Below are 17,761 nucleotides of genomic sequence, written 5' to 3'. Positions count from 1 at the left end.
CAAAGCTGTTTACCCACTGCTTTTGAAGCAGACATTCCGGCAGCAGTGGAAACACCTCTCTGCAAGTGAAACAGCACAAAACAAATCCCTATTAAAGTTACAGTACTATCACATTTCAGACCAAGCAAATGGTCCTGTCAGACCATTTTGGTGTCGAGAGAAGTTGTTGTTTAAATTCTCCCTGTGTGTATTTATGATCTGTTGTTCTGGATCTAAATTTTGTATTTTATGTTTGGTCATTTGCACTAATTTTGAATATTGTTTCAAATATTGTGTATTTGTTCTTCTTACAGTTTTATATGGTGATGTGCATCCTATACATAATTTATGGCATCTTGTGGTTGTTCTGGTCTGCGTGTTACTGGAAAGACTTATTGAGAATCCAGTTTTGGATAGCTGGAGTTATTTTTCTTGGGATGCTGGAAAAAGCTGTTTTCTATGCAGAATATCAGAACACTAATACTCGTGGGGTATCTGGTATGTTTAATTCTTGCTCTGCTCAATCATTGAGTGACATTGATTAATACATTAAATGTGACACACACAGGTTCAAGCATTCAACACTTTTTCTAGAAATGAAATAGCTTAGGACTCGATCTGTTTTGATTCTGATCTTTACACTAGAGAAGTCATTAATTAGATGTGCATGCATCTTACAAGCTAAAGTACACGTATGTTCATAGTCAGTTTGAAAGTGACCTAAGTCTTGATATTGTTTTCTTATTCACCATCTTGACTAGGTCATACAATCTGGCTGGAGAGCACTTTGAATTAAATGGTGCATCAAGTTTCTTAGATTGCTGTCTTTGCAGATAATTTTCAGTGCTTCTGTCAATATAGATGCAAGATCCTAGAATTCACTCCATTAAGTTTCTTCCCTTCTTGTGGAAAACTGATATAATTGCATTAATGCTATTTGCTGTATCCTGTTTCATCAATAGTATGTGTGCAAAATGATGATGTGAATAAATATTAGCTGATAGGTCTTTTTGCAAGGAAAATTGAAAATATGATTTTGAATATCTAAACTGATGTAAATGAAATGCCACTTTCCTTTGGGGAATCATAGAATTGATTTTGTGTAAAAATAAATCTTCCTGTGTACTCCATATGCTATTAAAGGTTCATTGAGGTGATGTAAGAATATTGGGTCACTGTCAAAATATGTTCATCACTTATTAGAGCTGGTTGTCATGATATGCACATTCTTTATTTTCTCCCTATTGAAATTTCATTTACTTTCTGTTGTGTCTGTAAAAGATGAATTCAAACAAGAAAACATTTTAAAGTCACAAACAAAAACAAAGTGTTGGAGAAACTCAGCAGATCTGGCAGCATCTGTGGAGAAAAGCAGTTAATGCTTTGAGATCATGACTCTTCAGAACTGGACTTAAAATGTTAACTCTGCTTTCGTTTCATAGATACTACCAGATCTGTTGAATTTCTCCAGAAATTTCTATTTTTGTTTGTTTCAGATCTCGATATCTTCAGTTCTGTGTTTTATTTTAAGCTTTTTGAAGTCCTTCAATGGCCTCAAAAATAGTGTTAAAAGTCAAACAAAGTCCAGCAAACTGGATAAGTTTATTAAAAACTTGCTGATGAAGAAAGAAATTGGTGTTCTTTAGTTTGAAGAGTTTTGGACCTCAACGTAGTAAGCTGATGATATGCTCCTGGGAGTTTGCTTAATTTGGCAGTGTGTGAATGCATCTCTGGCAATGCTTCTGCTTTTCTTCTCTTATTTGTAAAGGTGAACCTGACCTCTTAGTAACATCCTTCCACTTCCTTGTTTTTAATGGGCGGCACGGTGGCACAGTGATTAGCACTGCTGCCTCACAGCGCTGGAGACCTGGGTTCAATTCCCGCCTCAGGCGACTGACTGTGTGGAGTTTGCACATTCTCCCCGTGTCTGTGTGGGTTTCCTCCGGGTGCTCCGGTTTCCTCCCACAGTCCAAAGATGTGCAGGTCAGGTGAATTGCCCGTAGTGTTAGGGTAGGGGTATGGGTGGGTTGTGCTTTGGTGGGTTGGTGTGGACTTGTTGGGCCGAAGGGCCTGTTTCTACACTGGAAGTAATCTAATCTAATTTACTGTACTTAAACTGTTTCGGAGGCACCTAATGGGTTTGTTTTTCCCTACAGTGCAAGGTCTTCTAATTTTTGCGGAGCTTATTTCTGCAATGAAAAGGACATTGGCTCGGCTCCTTGTGATTATTGTAAGCTTGGGATATGGAATAGTTAAGTAAGTATTTACCCAAATGAGTTTCAATTTAAGTGGATAGGAGAGAAGTCGGTATAAATTTACTGCAAGGGTTAGGTTACGAGGTATGACTAAACAAACGAGCATTGTATTTCCTGGAATTTATAAAGTTTAAGCAATGATTTGATGAAAAGTTTCAAGATACTAAGGGGAACAAATCTGGTAGATGGGGAGAAATTATTTATGCTTCTTTCAGAGTCCAGGTTAGTGATATAGTCAAAATATTAGAACCAGACCAGTCAGTAAGTGAAACACTTCTTTAAAAGCATGTATGTGAAGTTAGGGCACAGATCAGCTATGATCTTATTAAAAGTCAGAATAGGCTTGAGGCGCTGAATGGCCAACTCCTGTTCCTATGGAGTGGGTCATGAATGTTTGACTCTTCCTCATATGGTAATTAATTATATCAGTTTTTAAATTGACAACTGATCTACTGACTGATGTTAGCTAAAACTGCTAAGACACATGGACAAGAGGATTGCTGAACAACCATGATGTTGAATGGTGGCTGATCTTTTTTTTAAAAGACTAAATGGCCTTCGCATTTTCCTCAATGACCGAAACAGTTCATTGTTAAAAGGAAATATATTTGAAGTGCATCTCTTTAACTATTGTATCACTTATACAGACCTCGATTGGGCACAGTAATGCACAGAGTAATTGGTTTGGGAGCACTGTACCTGGTTTTTGCAGCTGTCGAAGGAGTCTTGAGAATTACAGGGGTAAAGTCAACCAATTATTTTTAATTTAGATTTTTTGAAACTGCCTCACACAGCTTAATTCTGTAAAATAGAGAACTGATGGTATGATTTACTCAAACCTTCTCTTTTGACCTGTTTTTCTCATTTCAGATGCTCTAAATTTATACAAACATGTTTTATGGTGAAATGGGGACCTTAAGTTTAAATGAAGTATAAGACGAAAGCTGAGTGTCTCGTACCATGTACTTTTTTTTTTTAAAAACAGCAATGTTAGAGCCTCCTGAATTGTGTACAAATACCCTCCATGAGCCACTTTTTTTTTTTTAAGTGATTTTTTTTATTTAGAGTCATAGAGATGTACAGCATGGAAACAGACCCTTCGGTCCAGCCTGTCCATACCGACCAGATATCCCAACCCAATCTAGTCCCACCTGCCAGCACCCGGCCCATATCCCTCCAAACCCTTCCTATTCATATACCCATCCAAATGCCTCTTAAATGTTGCAATTGTACCGGCCTCCTCCACATCCTCTGGCAGCTCATTCCATACACGTACTACCCTCTGCATGAAAACGGTGTCCCTTAGGTCTCTTTTATATCTTCCCCTCTCACCCTAAACCTATGCCCTCTAGTTCTGGACTCCCCGACTCCAGGGAAAAGACTTTGTCTATTTATCCTATCTATGCCCCTCATAATTTTGTAAACCTCTATAAGGTCACCCCTCCGCCTCCAGTGAAAACATCCCCAGCCTGTTCAAGCTCTCCCTATAGCTCAAATCCTCCAACCCTGGCAACATCCTTAAATCTTTTCTGAACCCTTTCAAGTTTCACATCTTTCCAATAGGAAGGAGACCAGAATTGCATGCAAAATTCCAACAGTGCCTAACAAATGTCCTGTACAGCCTCAAAATGACCTCCCAAATCATGTACTCAATACTCTGACCAATAAAGGAAAGCATACCAAACTCCTCCTTCACTATGGAACAGGAGAATCGACGTTTCGGGCATAAGCCCTTCTTCAGGAATGAGGAAAGTTTGTCCAGCAGGCTAAGATAAAAGGTAGGGAGGAGGGACTTGGGGGAGGGGCGTCGGAAAAGTGATAGGTGGAAAAAGGTCAAGGTGAGGGTGATAGGTCAGACTGGGGTGGGGGCGGAGAGGTCGGGAAGAAGATCTCAGGTTAGGAAGGCGGTGCTGAATTTGATGGATTTGACTGAGACAGGGTGGGGGGAGGGGAAATGAGGAAACTGGTGAAATCCGAGTTCATCCCTTGTGGTTGGAGGGTTCCTAGCCGGAAGATGAGGCGTTCTTCCTCCAACCGTCGTTTTGTTGTGGTCTGACGATGGAGGAGTCCAAAGACCTGCATGTCCTTGGTGGAGTGGGAGGGGGAATTGAAATGTTGAGCTACAGGGTGGTTGGGTTGGTTGGTCCGGGTGTCCCAGAGGTGTTCTCTGAAACGCTCCGCAAGTAGCCGGCCTGTCTCCCCAATGTAGAGGAGGCCACATCGGGTGCAGAGGATGTAATAGATGATATGTGTGGAGGTGCAGGTGAATCTGTGGCGGATATGGAAGTTTCCTTTGGGGCCTTGGAGGGAGGTGAGGGGGGAGGTGTGGGCGCAAGTCTTGCACCTCCTGCGGTTGCAGGGGAAGGTGCCGGGAGTGGAGGTTGGGTTGGTGGGGGGTGTGGATCTGACGAGGGAGTCACGGAGGGAGTGGTCTTTACGGAATGCTGATAGGGGAGGGGAGGGAAATATATCCTTGCTGGTGGGGTCCGTTTGGAGGTAGCGGAAATGACGGCGGATGATGCGCTGTACATGGAGATTGGTGGGGTGGTAGGTGAGGACCAGTGGGGTTCTGTCCTGGTGGTGGTTGGAGGCGCGGGGTTCAAGGGCGGAGGAGCGGGAAGTGGAAGAGATGCGGTGGAGGGCATCGTCGACCACGTCGGGGGGGAAATTGCGGTCCTTGAAGAAGGAGGCCATCTGGGTTGTGCGTTTTTGGAACTGGTCCTCCTGGGAGCAGATGCGGCGGAGTGGAAGGAATTGGGAGAATGGGATGACGTTTTTACAGGGGGCAGGATGGGAGGAGGTGTAGTCCAGGTAGCGGCGTTTTTACAGGGGGCAGGATGGGAGGAGGTGTAGTCCAGGTAGCGGCGTTTTTACAGGGGGCAGGATGGGAGGAGGTGTAGTCCATCGTCAGACCACAACAAAACGACGGTTGGAGGAAGAACGCCTCATCTTCCGGCTAGGAACCCTCCAACCACAAGGGATGAACTCGGATTTCACCAGTTTCCTCATTTCCCCTCCCCCCACCCTGTCTCAGTCAAATCCATCAAATTCAGCACCGCCTTCCTAACCTGCAATCTTCTTCCCGACCTCTCCGCCCCCACTCCAGTCTGACCTATCACCCTCACCTTGACCTCTTTCCACCTATCACATTTCCGACGCCCCTCCCCCAAGTCCCTCCTCCCTACCTTTTATCTTAGCCTGCTGGACAAACTTTCCTCATTCCTGAAGAAGGGCTTATGCCCGAAACATCGATTCTCCTGTTCCCTGGATGCTGCCTGACCTGCTGCGCTTTTCCAGCAACACATCTCCGGCTCTGATCTCCAGCATCTGCAGACCTCGCTTTCTCCTCCTTCACTATCCTATCTACCTGCGACTCCACTTTCAAGGAGCTACGAACCTGCACTCCAAGGTCTCTTTGTTCAGCAACACTTCCTAGGACCTTACCATTAAGGGTATAAGTCCTGCTAAGATTTGCTTTCCCAAAATGCAGCACCTCGCATTTACCTGAATTAAACTCCATCTGCCACTTCTCAGCCCATTGGCCCATCTGACCAAGATTCTGTTGTAATCTGAGGTAACTGTCTTCACTGTCCACTACACCTCCAATGTTGGTGTCATCTGCAAACTTGCTAACTGTACCTCTTATGCTCGCATCCAAATCATTTATGTAAATGACAAAAAGTAGAGGACCCAGCACCGATCCTTGTGTCACTCCATTTTTAGTAATGTGAAGAATTTTTCAAACAATTTTAATTGGATCAAAATTACTTTGAAATTTTTTTTTAAAAAGTCAAACTAAACATGTTAAATGATTATTGAGCCCCAGTCAAAAAGACACATGCAATGCTGAACTATACATCTAAATCGTTGAAGGAAACAAACTGCCTAGTTATCCAATAAGATTAAATATTTCATACTGTATCCAGTTCTGGTCATTCAGTCATAAAACAGGCATACAAATCCTTGAATTCTTTGAGAAGGCCCAAATAGCTCTCCAACTTTTAGAATAAGCAATTTGAGAAATTGCCTCAGAGGTCCAGAAAAAATTGCATAGAAAAGGTCGATTTGAAGTGAAGGTGAAAGTCTTGGAAACATTTAAACTCTTGAATGTGGAATGGATTTCTGGAGGTTTTTTTTTTTGGATGAATTGATAGCCTTCCTGATCGGTTGATATTTTCACTCCTGTTTCACTTGCTGTTCTCTCCCCTTAATAATAATGCAGGATCTCGCAAGCCTGTATTGCATTATTCCATGGTGCAGCACTTAAACACAGCAATATGGGGATGCAATAGCAAAGTGGTATTACTGCTGGACTGTTAATCCAGAGACTGGATTAGAGTGGTGCTGGAAGAGCACAGCAGTTTAGGCAGCATCCGAGGAGCAGTAAAATTGACGTTTCGGGCAAAAGCCCTTCATCAGGAATACAGGCAGAGTGCCTTCAGGGTGGAGAGATAAATGAGAGGAGGGTGAGGGTGGGGAGAAAGTAGCATAGTACCATAGGTGAATGGGGGTGGGGATGAAGGTGATAAGTCAGGGAGGAGAGTGGGGGAAGGTAGCAAAGAGTACAATAGGTGAATGGAGATGGGCTGAAGGTGATAGGTCAGAGAGGAGGGTGGAGTGGATAGGTGCAAAGGAAGGTAGGCAGGTAGGACAAGTCATGGGGACAGTGCTGAGCTGGAAGTTTGGAGCTGGGATGAGGTGGGGGAAGAGGAAATGAGGAAACTGGTGAAGTCCACATTGATGCCCTGGGGTTGAAGTGTTCCGAGGCGGAAGATGAGGTGTTCTTCCTCCCAGGTGTCGGGTGCTGAGGGAGTTGCGGTGAAGGAAGCCCAGGATCTCCATGTCCTCAGCTGAGTTGAAATGTTGGGCCGCAGGGCAGGGTGGGTGATTGGTGAGGGTGTCCCAGAGATGTTCCCTAAAGTGCTCTGCTAGGAGGTGTCCAGTCTAATCCAGAGACCCAGGTAATGTTCTGGGGACCTGGGTTTGAATCCCATCACAGCAGATGGTGAAATTTGAATTCAATAAATATCAGGGATTAAGAGTTTAATGATTGCCCATCCCTATTCATGGTAATAAACGCTGGCCTCACCAGTGATGCCCTCCTGTAAATGAATGAAAAAAAAAAGTCACAGGGTGAGGTGGGGGGAAGGAAAACATTTAAGTTGAAGTTGCTGTATCATTGTAGATATTGTCTGCTAATCGGTTTAATTGTGATAAAGCTTAATTCTGTCAGCAAACTAGGGATTAATCTCCTATCTATTATTCAATTTTGAAGTTTAATTTGTTCGTCCATGAAAATTGTCCAACATTTAAACTGACCTATTTTCTTTTATCCTATCAAAACCAATTCGAAGAAAATCTAACATATGCTTTCTTTAATACTGCAGGATCGAAGAAGTGTGCCAGTTTTGGTGGCTGACATAGCTTTAGCATTAATTGACTCCTGTTTTGTGTGGTTCATATCCTTCGAAAGCTTCTTATGATTTCTTAAAAAGTATTGATCTTAAAATGAATGGTTCTTGCTTAAGGGATTATGGACAGAACTTCCAACTTCGATATTGGTATAAAATGGAAGATGTCAGTATTGTTGGTTGTTCATACACACTCTGCTTCAGTCGAAAGTAACATCATGCAATAGGTTTAATGGTTGGCTGATTCCGTATTGCCAGTTGACTCTCTCTAAAGTTGAAAGTTCAGACCAGAGTGATCTTTATTTTTTGATGATGTAATTTCGTACAGTGGCAGAGTTATTCCTTGCCTTTTGATCAGTTTCTGCTATGATTTCAAGCCCACCAGTAGCATTTAGTTTATTTCTGATGCAGTACTGGAGTTTAACAATAATACTGTAACAGCATTGTTGCTCTGTTACTGGGCAAGCAACTAAGGCCTGGCCTCATTAATCTGGAAAGTTAGTGATCAGTCCCACCATGGCATTGTGAGAATATCACTTTGAGTAAATAAATCTGGAATGATAAATCTGGCACTGAAATTATGTCTATAAATTTAAGATAGTGCCAGGAAAATGGTTGGCTATTGTCCTTTAAATATCCCTGCCAGGTTTGGCCTATATGTGACTTTAGACATGTCAGAAGGGTATTTTACTCCTAAGTACTTTCTGAAATGACCTAGTAAACCACGTGTCACACCACTTCAAGCAAATATTATGGCACGCTATTGTCTTTGTTTGAAATGCAACTTATCACCACCTTCAGGATACTTAGGGGTGGGCGGTGATTTCTGGCCATGCGGTGATCTCCACATCCCAAAAATGAATAAAAGAGAGAACCCTCCGAAGCCTATCCTCCATTTTGTTTCAATCAATTCCCATTATACACAGATACCAAGCACTTACAATTTATGTAGGAACTATTGCTAGCGATATTAAACCAATCATTTCAAGCACTGCAAATTTATGGATACTGCTTTCCTCAAAACTTATGTGTGCTCCATGTATGAAGCCAAATAAAAGTAGTATTGGTAGTCTTGAGAATTTTGTTCTGCCCAAGGTTTTGTATTGATCCTTTTTTAATGAGGTTAACAGACTCTAAAGTAGACAGGTAATAACAATAGATCAATCTTGTGATAAATGTGTTTAATTTCTCACACAGTAACTACCAGCCACAAGATTTTTTATTTTAAGAAAGTCCACAGCGTTCATCCAAACATTCCCACCATGGGAGCAAGTTCTGTTTCTTAATTCCTCTGTTGGATTACATCACAATTACGAATTTGTTTTTTTTACATAATTTGTTAAAAATTATGGGATCATACGGTATAGGAGAGGCTCTTTGGCCCATCAAATCAGTACCACCATATCTACACTAAATTTCTTTGAACAGAGTTTAGGCTCTGAAAGGGAGGTGAATCATGAGGATGCAATTGTAAGCATAGATAAAAGCAGCACCGATATAACTTTAGAACAACTGTTGGCCCTACTCTGCTTGGTAATAAATGGGAGGTGAGGCAGAATATAAGCAAACACATCTGTTCTACAAATATGCAAACATAGTCCATTGCAATCTTTTTAAAACAAAACCTCTCGAAGGGCAACAAAAGGTACTTATGCAAAAATGACACAGCAGCAACTTCTCCCAGTTAAAAAAAATCCAATGATGACATGATAGCTCCATGTTGTAAATTGTTTAATTCACCAGCAAAATGTTATTAACTTCAGATAATTTGTGTGTAACATCACTGATAGCAATGTTGTCTCGTGGCACAACGTACTTAGTCATCTTCATTCTGACCCGGAATTGTGGTGTTGCTACATGCAATTATGAATTTTAGCTCTTCAGTGGATTAAACATCTCCAATGTACAGTAAATTGCTGAATGTTTTATGACTTTCAATTTTGTGAACCTGTAGGAATTAAGGCAGACATTCATTTTTTATATATTTTGGAACTTGGTGTCCTCATTCTCATGTGCTTGATAGCATTTGTTTATTGGAGCATTTTACTAATTGCAGTAGATTCAGAATTAATGTTTAACATCAAGCTGCAATCTCACATAAATAAGGCCAACTAGACATGCACAGAGCAATAAAGAATTTGGCCTGACTCATAGTATGTACTGCTATCCATGACAAAGTTTATTTATATCACAATTGAGATTATTTTCAATGTTGGACTGCTGCTAGACAACATGATTTTTTTTTAGAAGATGTGGGCTATACTGATTGGACCAGTATTTACTGCCCTTCCCTCAATCGAATGATGATTATAAAAGACATTTGATGTATAATTTTGCTTATGAACAACCTTCGTTAGAACCTGTTATTTGATCAGAGCTGTCAAGCACTGAATGATTTGGGCTTCTGTTTTTGTGATAAATTGCTTGTTGTATTGTTACACACTGGGTATTTTCTCAGCAAACAAGTCTTGGAAAGAATTCTCTCTCAATCTATTGTCAGTTAGTTTTCTTGTTATTGATTGTCAACTGCTGCTTTTGTCTTTAAACTGTGTGCTTTCTTTCTCTCTCTCTAACTGGAATTGTTTAACATTTTAACTTTCTAGGGAAAGAAATCTGGTTTTGAGCTTTTGTCCAATATCCCATTGGCTTTGCTTGATTCTGGCTTGTGCTGGTGGATATCCTTTAATAATAATCATTGCTTCTGATCTCGTGTCTTAAATTCACACCTCTGTTTTGCATTCTGAATCTAAAACTTCATACTAATGGTAAATTGTTCTCACTTGTTTCTAAATTGATTGTTCAGCAAAAGTCACTTCAATCTGTTCTGTATATCTTTTCCTTGAAAGGCAGGGTTGAGTTTATATCTGAAATGCCCAACAAGATCCATTATTTGAACAAGATGCATTCTTTAGAAAAGATTATTGCTTTTGTTTCTCTCAATTTTTGTAGATACTTGTGTAAAATTTGATTAAGTTGGTAATGGTGATACTAATGTCTCATTCATGAAGTGCATAATCTTGGATAACTGCAGTGCTGCGGGAATAGAAGGATGAAACATCACTGCATGTATGTATATCTGTTCAGGTAAAGCACAAGATCCCAGGGTAATGTTTGAGGAGGAACAATGAGTTCTCCCAGTGGGCTGACCATATTTTACTCTGAGGCCATGAGCAAAACAGAAGGTTAGCATGTTCATTCAACTTGTTTGTTGTCTTGGGGAATCTGAGTGCAAGTTGCCATGTCTACCCAAACAGGATATCACTGCACAAAAAAAATTGATTTGATTGTAAAATGGTTTGTCAAGTGCATGTTTACTTTTCCATTCTACTAACAGATGCTTGTTTGAGAAAGTAAGAAAAATTTGTGACTTTTTGAAATGCAGAATTGTTATCGACAGTTGCTAGAAGATGGTGCAAAACATTATTTTTCCAGCTTTACTAAGCTACGTTTTACACTCTGATACAAAGTTCCTTTGCCTGGAGGTTCAGTTACTAAAATGTTAGTAGCTCTGTCCAAGTATTCAACCTGAGACTTTGAAAATATTCATCCATGGCCACTGTACATGGAGATTAAAAATGACCAGAAATTTCACCAGTAACATCACAGGATGAAACTGTCTTATTTTGTGTTTTGATAGTAGTTGGGATTTGTACAGCAATTTGATATATACCTGTTATTGAATAACACCAGTGATTCCAACTATTGGACCCATCATTTCGAGCAAATCTAATATCACTGGAAAGAAGGTAGTTTCCAAAGAGCTGTAATATAAAGTACAAGTTCAATGTGTAAACTTGCCCCTTGTCTCTATTCATGTCCAGCAGTATCAACCAAAGCTCCCTCTTGTTTAATTTTTGATACCTTTTTTATCTTCACTATTAATATGGTTTTATTTTAAAAATGGTTTTATTTAAAAAAAACCTTATTTTAATTTGTTGTAATTGATTTTATTTTGCAAAAACACTCACTACAAATTCATTCTACACTTAAAAGTTACTTATTGAAGTATTTTGAGTTGTTCAGAAGTTGAGGCTGGGGGAATGCATGTGTTGGTAGGTGCCTGTGTAAGCTGTCTGAAAATGGTTTGGAAAAATCAGTTATTTTCACTGGTATGGATTTGAAGACTCCTGCTCATGGCTAGTAGCTGCCATTTGCTTAGCTTATGGCTATATTTATTCTTGATTTGGAGATGCTGTTGTTGGACTGGGGCGTACAAAGTTAAAAATCACGACACCAGGTTATAGTCTAACAGGTTTATTTGGAAGCACTAGCTTTCTGAGTGCTGCTCCTTCAGGTAGTTGTGGAGTATAAGATTATAAGACAAAAATTCTGTGTCTTATGATCTTATTCTTCACAACCACCTGATGAAGGGGCAGCACTCCTAAAGCTAGTGCTTCCAAATAAACCTGTGGGAGTATAACCTGGTGTTGTGATTTTAACTTTATATTTATTCTTGATGTTTCAGTGAAATGGTGACCAAGAGTGAGTATTTTGCTATATTAAAGTGTAAGCATGACTGACGTTTTGGAACAAAGCATTTGTACATAGTGGATCAATAGTTGCCCTTGAGTTGGTAGCGAGCTGCTGCCTTGAACTGCTGTTAGGGAGACAGTTCTAGGATTTTGACCCAGCAAGGCAGAGGGAACAGCAACATAGTTCCAAGTGAGGATGACAAATCACGTGAATGATAACTTGGCGATGATTAGTATTCCCATGTATCTGCTGCCCAGATCCTTCTATGTGCTGGTTGTCAGGGTTTGGAAGGTGCTTTACAGAGACCTTTCGGTGAATTTTGTCGATGGCATGGACTGCTGCTTCCGTGCATTGGCGTTGGAGGGAGTGGATGTGGTGTGATGAAGTGGGTTGCTTTGTCCTGGATTGTGTTGAGCTTCTTGTGTGGTTGGAGAAAATTTGCTTGTTTTATTTTCAAACACTTCTATTTACCTCCTTTTTAAAGTGCACAGTATTATTCAATGGTCCATGCTGTTATTTAGTTGGAAATTTTGAAGTAGTTAGGTTTTATGTGAGCCTTATTAGTGATAATTGTATTCATGAAATTCAGCAGTGAAAGCTTTAGTCTAATGTGTATTAAAAAAATATATGGGACTGTGTAGCTACCCAACATGACATTTGTGTGTGAAATGTGGGTATTTGGCATTCTCTATGATGAGGAAATGGCAATGAGGCGATAATGTTAAATAGACTAGTGATCCAGAAGCCCAAGCTAATACTTTGGAGACATGGGATCTAATCTCGCCATGGCAGCTGGTAGAATCTAAATTCAATTGATAAAGCTGGAATTGAAAATTAGTTTTCACAATGGTGAGCGTGAAACCATCTTGATTTCATTTTTTTTTTAAAGCATCTAGTTGACTAATATCTTTTCGGGAAAGTAATCTATCAGTCTTAGCCAGTCTGGCCATCATCTGACTCCAGACCTAAAAGTTGACTCCGAAATGACCCAGCAAGACACTCGGTTCTAGGCAATTACGGTTGAGCCACAAATACTTGCCTTGCCAGGGGTACTCAAAGAAAATGCAGCTTTGCTGAATCAGCTATTTAAAGTGAGATTTTTATTTGACCTGTTATTTCGTTTTTAATTTGCATTCATTCTGAATTATGTTGAAGGAAAAGCTCCAATTAGAACCCTGTTGCTCATTTCTTCAGTTGTGGGTGTTTTTTGATAAATTTGATTATTTTGGTTTAGGGTTTTCTCAATGGAAATGTAACAGCAAATTCTGAGATTCAAGTTGAAGGGTTGGATTTGAATATTCTCATGAGAGTGTTTTAATGATGCATAGAGTAATATAGTCCTTGTTAAAGCTATTTTCCTTAACCATTGTCACATATTTGTCAGTTTAGCTCAAACAATTAGGACTCTAAAATTAAGGAAAAATACAGTGAAGCTGTCGCTCTACAGACATTTTACTAATATGTTGATTTTGGCAATAGTAGGTAAGTCCTTATTTCCAGTCTATTCAGGGTTTTCAGTTGAAGTGACTAGTTATGGTTTCTCATGTGTATTAATGAAACTGTCTGTCTTAATTTTCTAGCGTCAGTTGGGTTTATGGTATGGACAACCAAAAAATTCAGATTAACAGCATGTCAGTCAGTAAGTCATGAAAACATTTTACTTATCAATTTCTCTTTTGCAGTTTTCTGTCAGAACCTTCCAAATATACTGCATGTCAAGTGGAATGCATGTTTATTGATCACATTTTCAAATTGTTGTGGAGTCCTCTTAACACTTGATTTAACTAAACCAATCATAACAATAAACAGTAAAAGATACTAAATTAATTCAGTCACTTGAGTGTTAATGTTTTTAGAAATAGAATTAGTGCTTCAGTATTATGTCTGACCTACTGTGTCAACAATACTAGCATCAATATTTGATAAAATTAATTATTTAGCTTTGAAGGTCACAATTCTGTTCGGCCCTGCTGCTCCAAGGAAATGGGCAAGCAATTATTTTGTTAGAATTGCCATAGGAAAGAACAGCTCTACAACTATCCACTTTCAAGTGGGTATGCTGACAAAACTATAGAGCATGTCCCTTGACATAAATTAAGTTGAACTGCAAATTTCCTTGCATACAAATTGCTGGAAGACATGAAGATTATTATTATCTGTCGATGGTGACTGTTGGCAGATATCCTAACTCTGGACAGATATCTGACTACTATGACAGACATTAATCAAAAAAGGAACTATGGCCATTTTCTGCCATCTGCAGCAGTATACTAGGTCAAAATGCTTGCTTGGTTCAAATCTACTAACTTTAAATACTGGGATCACATCCTTAATTTGTGTTTTAGCTGCTTTACAGAATGAAGGCTTGGAAATAGATTGTCTGCTTGTCCTCAGGCATAACGTGTATAGCTAGGAAGTCTAAAAATTAAGTTATTGGGATTATAGTGCAAGCAATAAACCACATACAGTTTAGGAAATTTTAAAATAAACTTGAGATTATGAGCACTTGCTTAAAAAGAACTTGATTTGCTCTGGCAGGACTGCACTGAAATCTCAATTAGGGAGAGCTTTAGTATCTTCACTGCATATGACTCCTGACTCTATCAGCCTGCGTGTCGAGCAGTTTACCCTTCGTCCTCAATAGAGGTTCTTATTACAGAAGCTGGTTTTAAATTCTTCTTGGAGAATAATCTCTTAAGTTTTTAATGCTTGTGTCCACCTTTGTTTAACTCATTCGAATTCAAATTAGCTTTGCCTCAGCTGCCTCCTTAACTCCATGAACCATTGCTTTTTGTTGTAGCTTTATAATCCTAATATACTTCACTATCAGAAGTGCTTCACCTGTCAACTTACTCTGCATGAGCAGCATACAGTCTTCTTTTGCTCAGTTCATTTGTCTATTTTCTCAAGTGATGTGAAGAATTCCTCCACATCATTTTCCTCAAATTTTGTTAGGACCTGTACAACCGTAGCAATTTCTTGCCAGACTTTAAATTATAATTCATATTCTCCCCACTGCAGAGTCCATAAAAACATCTGACACCTAATTTAAAGTTCATTTGAAGAATTTGGGGTAAGCCATTCAGAACTGAGATGAGGAAGAATTTCTGCACTTAGAGTAGTGAACCTGTAGAGTTCTGTTCCACAGGAAGCTGTTGGGGCCAGTTTATTAGAGAAATTTCCAGAGAGCGTGGGATGTGGCTCTTGCGGCTAAAGGGATTAAGGAGTATGGAGAGAAAACTGGGGTACTGAGATTGTTTGATCAACCATGATCATACTGAATGGTGATGCAGGCTCAAAGGGCCGAATGGCCTACTCCTGCACCTATTTTCTATGTTTCTACCTCTGTTAGAAATTGTTGGCAGTCTTTTGTGATTGTGGTATTTTGAGTGTTTTAATTCAAAATTTCAATTTGTTTAAATTGATATGGAACATGAGCCACTTTTTATGTCTTTCAAAAATTACTAGGATTGGATGGAACTGTGGGTTGATGATGCTTTCTGGAGATTCCTTTTTTCTGTCATTCTCCTAGTCATAATGTTCCTCTGGAGACCATCAGCAAATAATCAGAGGTATAAGTTTCTAATGTCCTGTATACATTTGAAATATTTTTTGAGTTTCTGTCTTTTGCTTTTGATTTCTATCAGGTAAAAACAATGACTGCAGATGCTGGAAACCAGATTCTAGATTAGAGTGGTGCTGGAAAAGCACAGCAGTTCAGGCAGCATCCAAGGAGCAGGATAATCGACGTTTTGGGCAAAAACCCTTAATCAGGAATAACTATGAAGGGCTTTTGCCCGAAACGTCGATTTTCCTGCTCAGATGCTGCTTTAATTGCTGTGCTTTTCCAGCACCACTCTAATCTAGAACCTAGATTTTGATTTCTATTGTTTGCTTTTGATTTTCTTTAGTTTCATTGCTATTTTATAGTTTTGGGTAAGTGATTTGTTCTAAATCTGTTTGCTAAGCTGCCATTTAATTGTTAACAGCAACACATACAAAAGCACCCTGATTCAATTTACCTTTTTCTTCTTTGTGATAAGGTGAAGTCAGAGGGGACAAGCCTCTTTCCCATGCGTTGTGCACAGAAAAGGCTAGATTACGTTTCTTGACTGTTTTAGTATGTGTCTGAAAGTTAATTGAACTTTTCCCGCTAACTTGTTTTAATCTCGTATTGAGGGTTCACCACTGCCCAAAGTGAACGTTCTAGTATTCAGAGTGCTTCAGAGAATGTCTGAGCATTTCAGTATTGTTTAATCTGAGCTGCTGGTGTTATGAATTTGAAATGCACAATTCTTCAGATTTTACAATCCGCTTGCTGTGTTATCCTATTAAAATGAGATAAAAATATTTGAGATTTTTTGAGTTTTAAACTTAAATTATTTATAATGCTGTTTGAAAGTTGTAAAATGCTGTGAAAGCTCAATGCTAAAAATTTCTACCAAATAATTTGGATTATAAAATGTGCGTCACTGAGTTTTACATTTGGAAAAGGTGTCAAAATGTCATTTGTGACATGTTGAAATACCAGTTTTCCAAGTTGGTAAAGGAATGCTATAATTAACTTCTACTTGGTGAGGTTGAGTTGTAATACCTTCAGCAATGTCTAAACTCATACCAGATGTGTCACCTGAGATATATTGAGGCTACTGAAAGAAGGGAAAGTTTCATTTTCTGATTCTATATTTCTCTTGGGTGCCATTTTAACTTCAGATATGCATTTACTCCACTTATTGATGACCCAGATGATGAAATGAATGAATTGGTTGGAACAAACTTTGGTAAATATACGTTTTACTTAATTTCTATTTTTGACCTGTAAATTTGGTGTAAATGAAAGTCCTACAACATAGCAAAGTATTCATCACAGTTTGTAAAATTGTTTATTTCTGTGAAAAAGACTATGCAGCAATGAACTGTATTTGAGTACATACTGTATTAGGTGAATTTTCTGAACTTGATGTGTTAATTGACCTTTTGAGACAGTCCTGTTAGATTCAAGTCAACTTAAAGTCTGTTTTTTTTTTCTGTTTCTTTTACTTTTTAATATATACTGTAACAGTCTGTTCCATTCAGTATTGACATTTTTTTGATTGTGTGCTCTACAGCTGATGGAATAAAGGTTAACATGTCCAAAGTGAGGATTAATGGTGCAGCAAAACCAGGTTCGAATATGGTAAGTAGTATTTTTGCATGTTTTTCATGTCACTGGCTCAATGGATGCAAACATTCAGATATAAAGTATTCATGCTGGATAAGATTGAAATTGTGTTAAGATTGTTAAACACCTGGTTTTCAAATGCCAAGCTGTTTCTGCATATTAATGACCTACATTTTGCTATCAGCAGTGAAGGAACAGGGCTTGCTGACAAGTTCAAAGAAAGCTGTTCATTAAAGTTCAGTGATCTCTGTGGTGTGAGTTTTCAGTTTGCTTTTCCTGATAGTTTAAATCTGGGCTAACTTAACGTGTATGACAGCAAGCAGTTAGTAGCAAGCAGGTAACCACCCAACCACTGAAGTACTCATGCATTCTATCCTTTTGGTTTACTGGTCTAGAATTCTCTCTCAAAAGCTCTCCACATTTTTAAAAAAAATCTTCTTTTTTAAATGTCCCTTCAAACATATTTTTCTATCAAGTATTTA

The 17,761-nt window shown here is 39.1% G+C and overlaps 1 protein-coding gene across 2 annotated transcripts in view; it reads left to right on the top strand.

The window, feature by feature from the left end:
- Window positions 1-17,761, top strand: part of tmem87b (transmembrane protein 87B) — a 55,780-nt gene that overhangs the window by 32,905 nt on the left and 5,114 nt on the right. Inside the window, exons 10-18 of one of the 2 annotated variants that reach the window (XM_087983702.1) lie at window positions 294-477; window positions 2,136-2,235; window positions 2,882-2,975; window positions 10,249-10,324; window positions 13,496-13,600; window positions 13,699-13,757; window positions 15,587-15,690; window positions 16,832-16,899; window positions 17,227-17,294. In XM_087983702.1, coding sequence (XP_087839828.1) covers window positions 294-477; window positions 2,136-2,235; window positions 2,882-2,975; window positions 10,249-10,324; window positions 13,496-13,600; window positions 13,699-13,757; window positions 15,587-15,690; window positions 16,832-16,899; window positions 17,227-17,294 — 858 coding nt within the window. Of the gene's footprint in view, window positions 1-293; window positions 478-2,135; window positions 2,236-2,881; window positions 2,976-7,621; window positions 7,698-10,248; window positions 10,325-13,495; window positions 13,601-13,698; window positions 13,758-15,586; window positions 15,691-16,831; window positions 16,900-17,226; window positions 17,295-17,761 lie in introns of both variants that reach the window. The other variant, XM_087983693.1, reaches the window with a different exon arrangement.

This window comes from Chiloscyllium plagiosum, unplaced genomic scaffold (assembly GCF_037043375.1).
Source record: "Chiloscyllium plagiosum isolate Xiang-an unplaced genomic scaffold, Cpla_swu_hap1 HiC_scaffold_3, whole genome shotgun sequence".
NCBI lineage: Eukaryota > Metazoa > Chordata > Chondrichthyes > Orectolobiformes > Hemiscylliidae > Chiloscyllium > Chiloscyllium plagiosum.
This window is presented reverse-complemented; position numbering and strand designations above follow the sequence as displayed.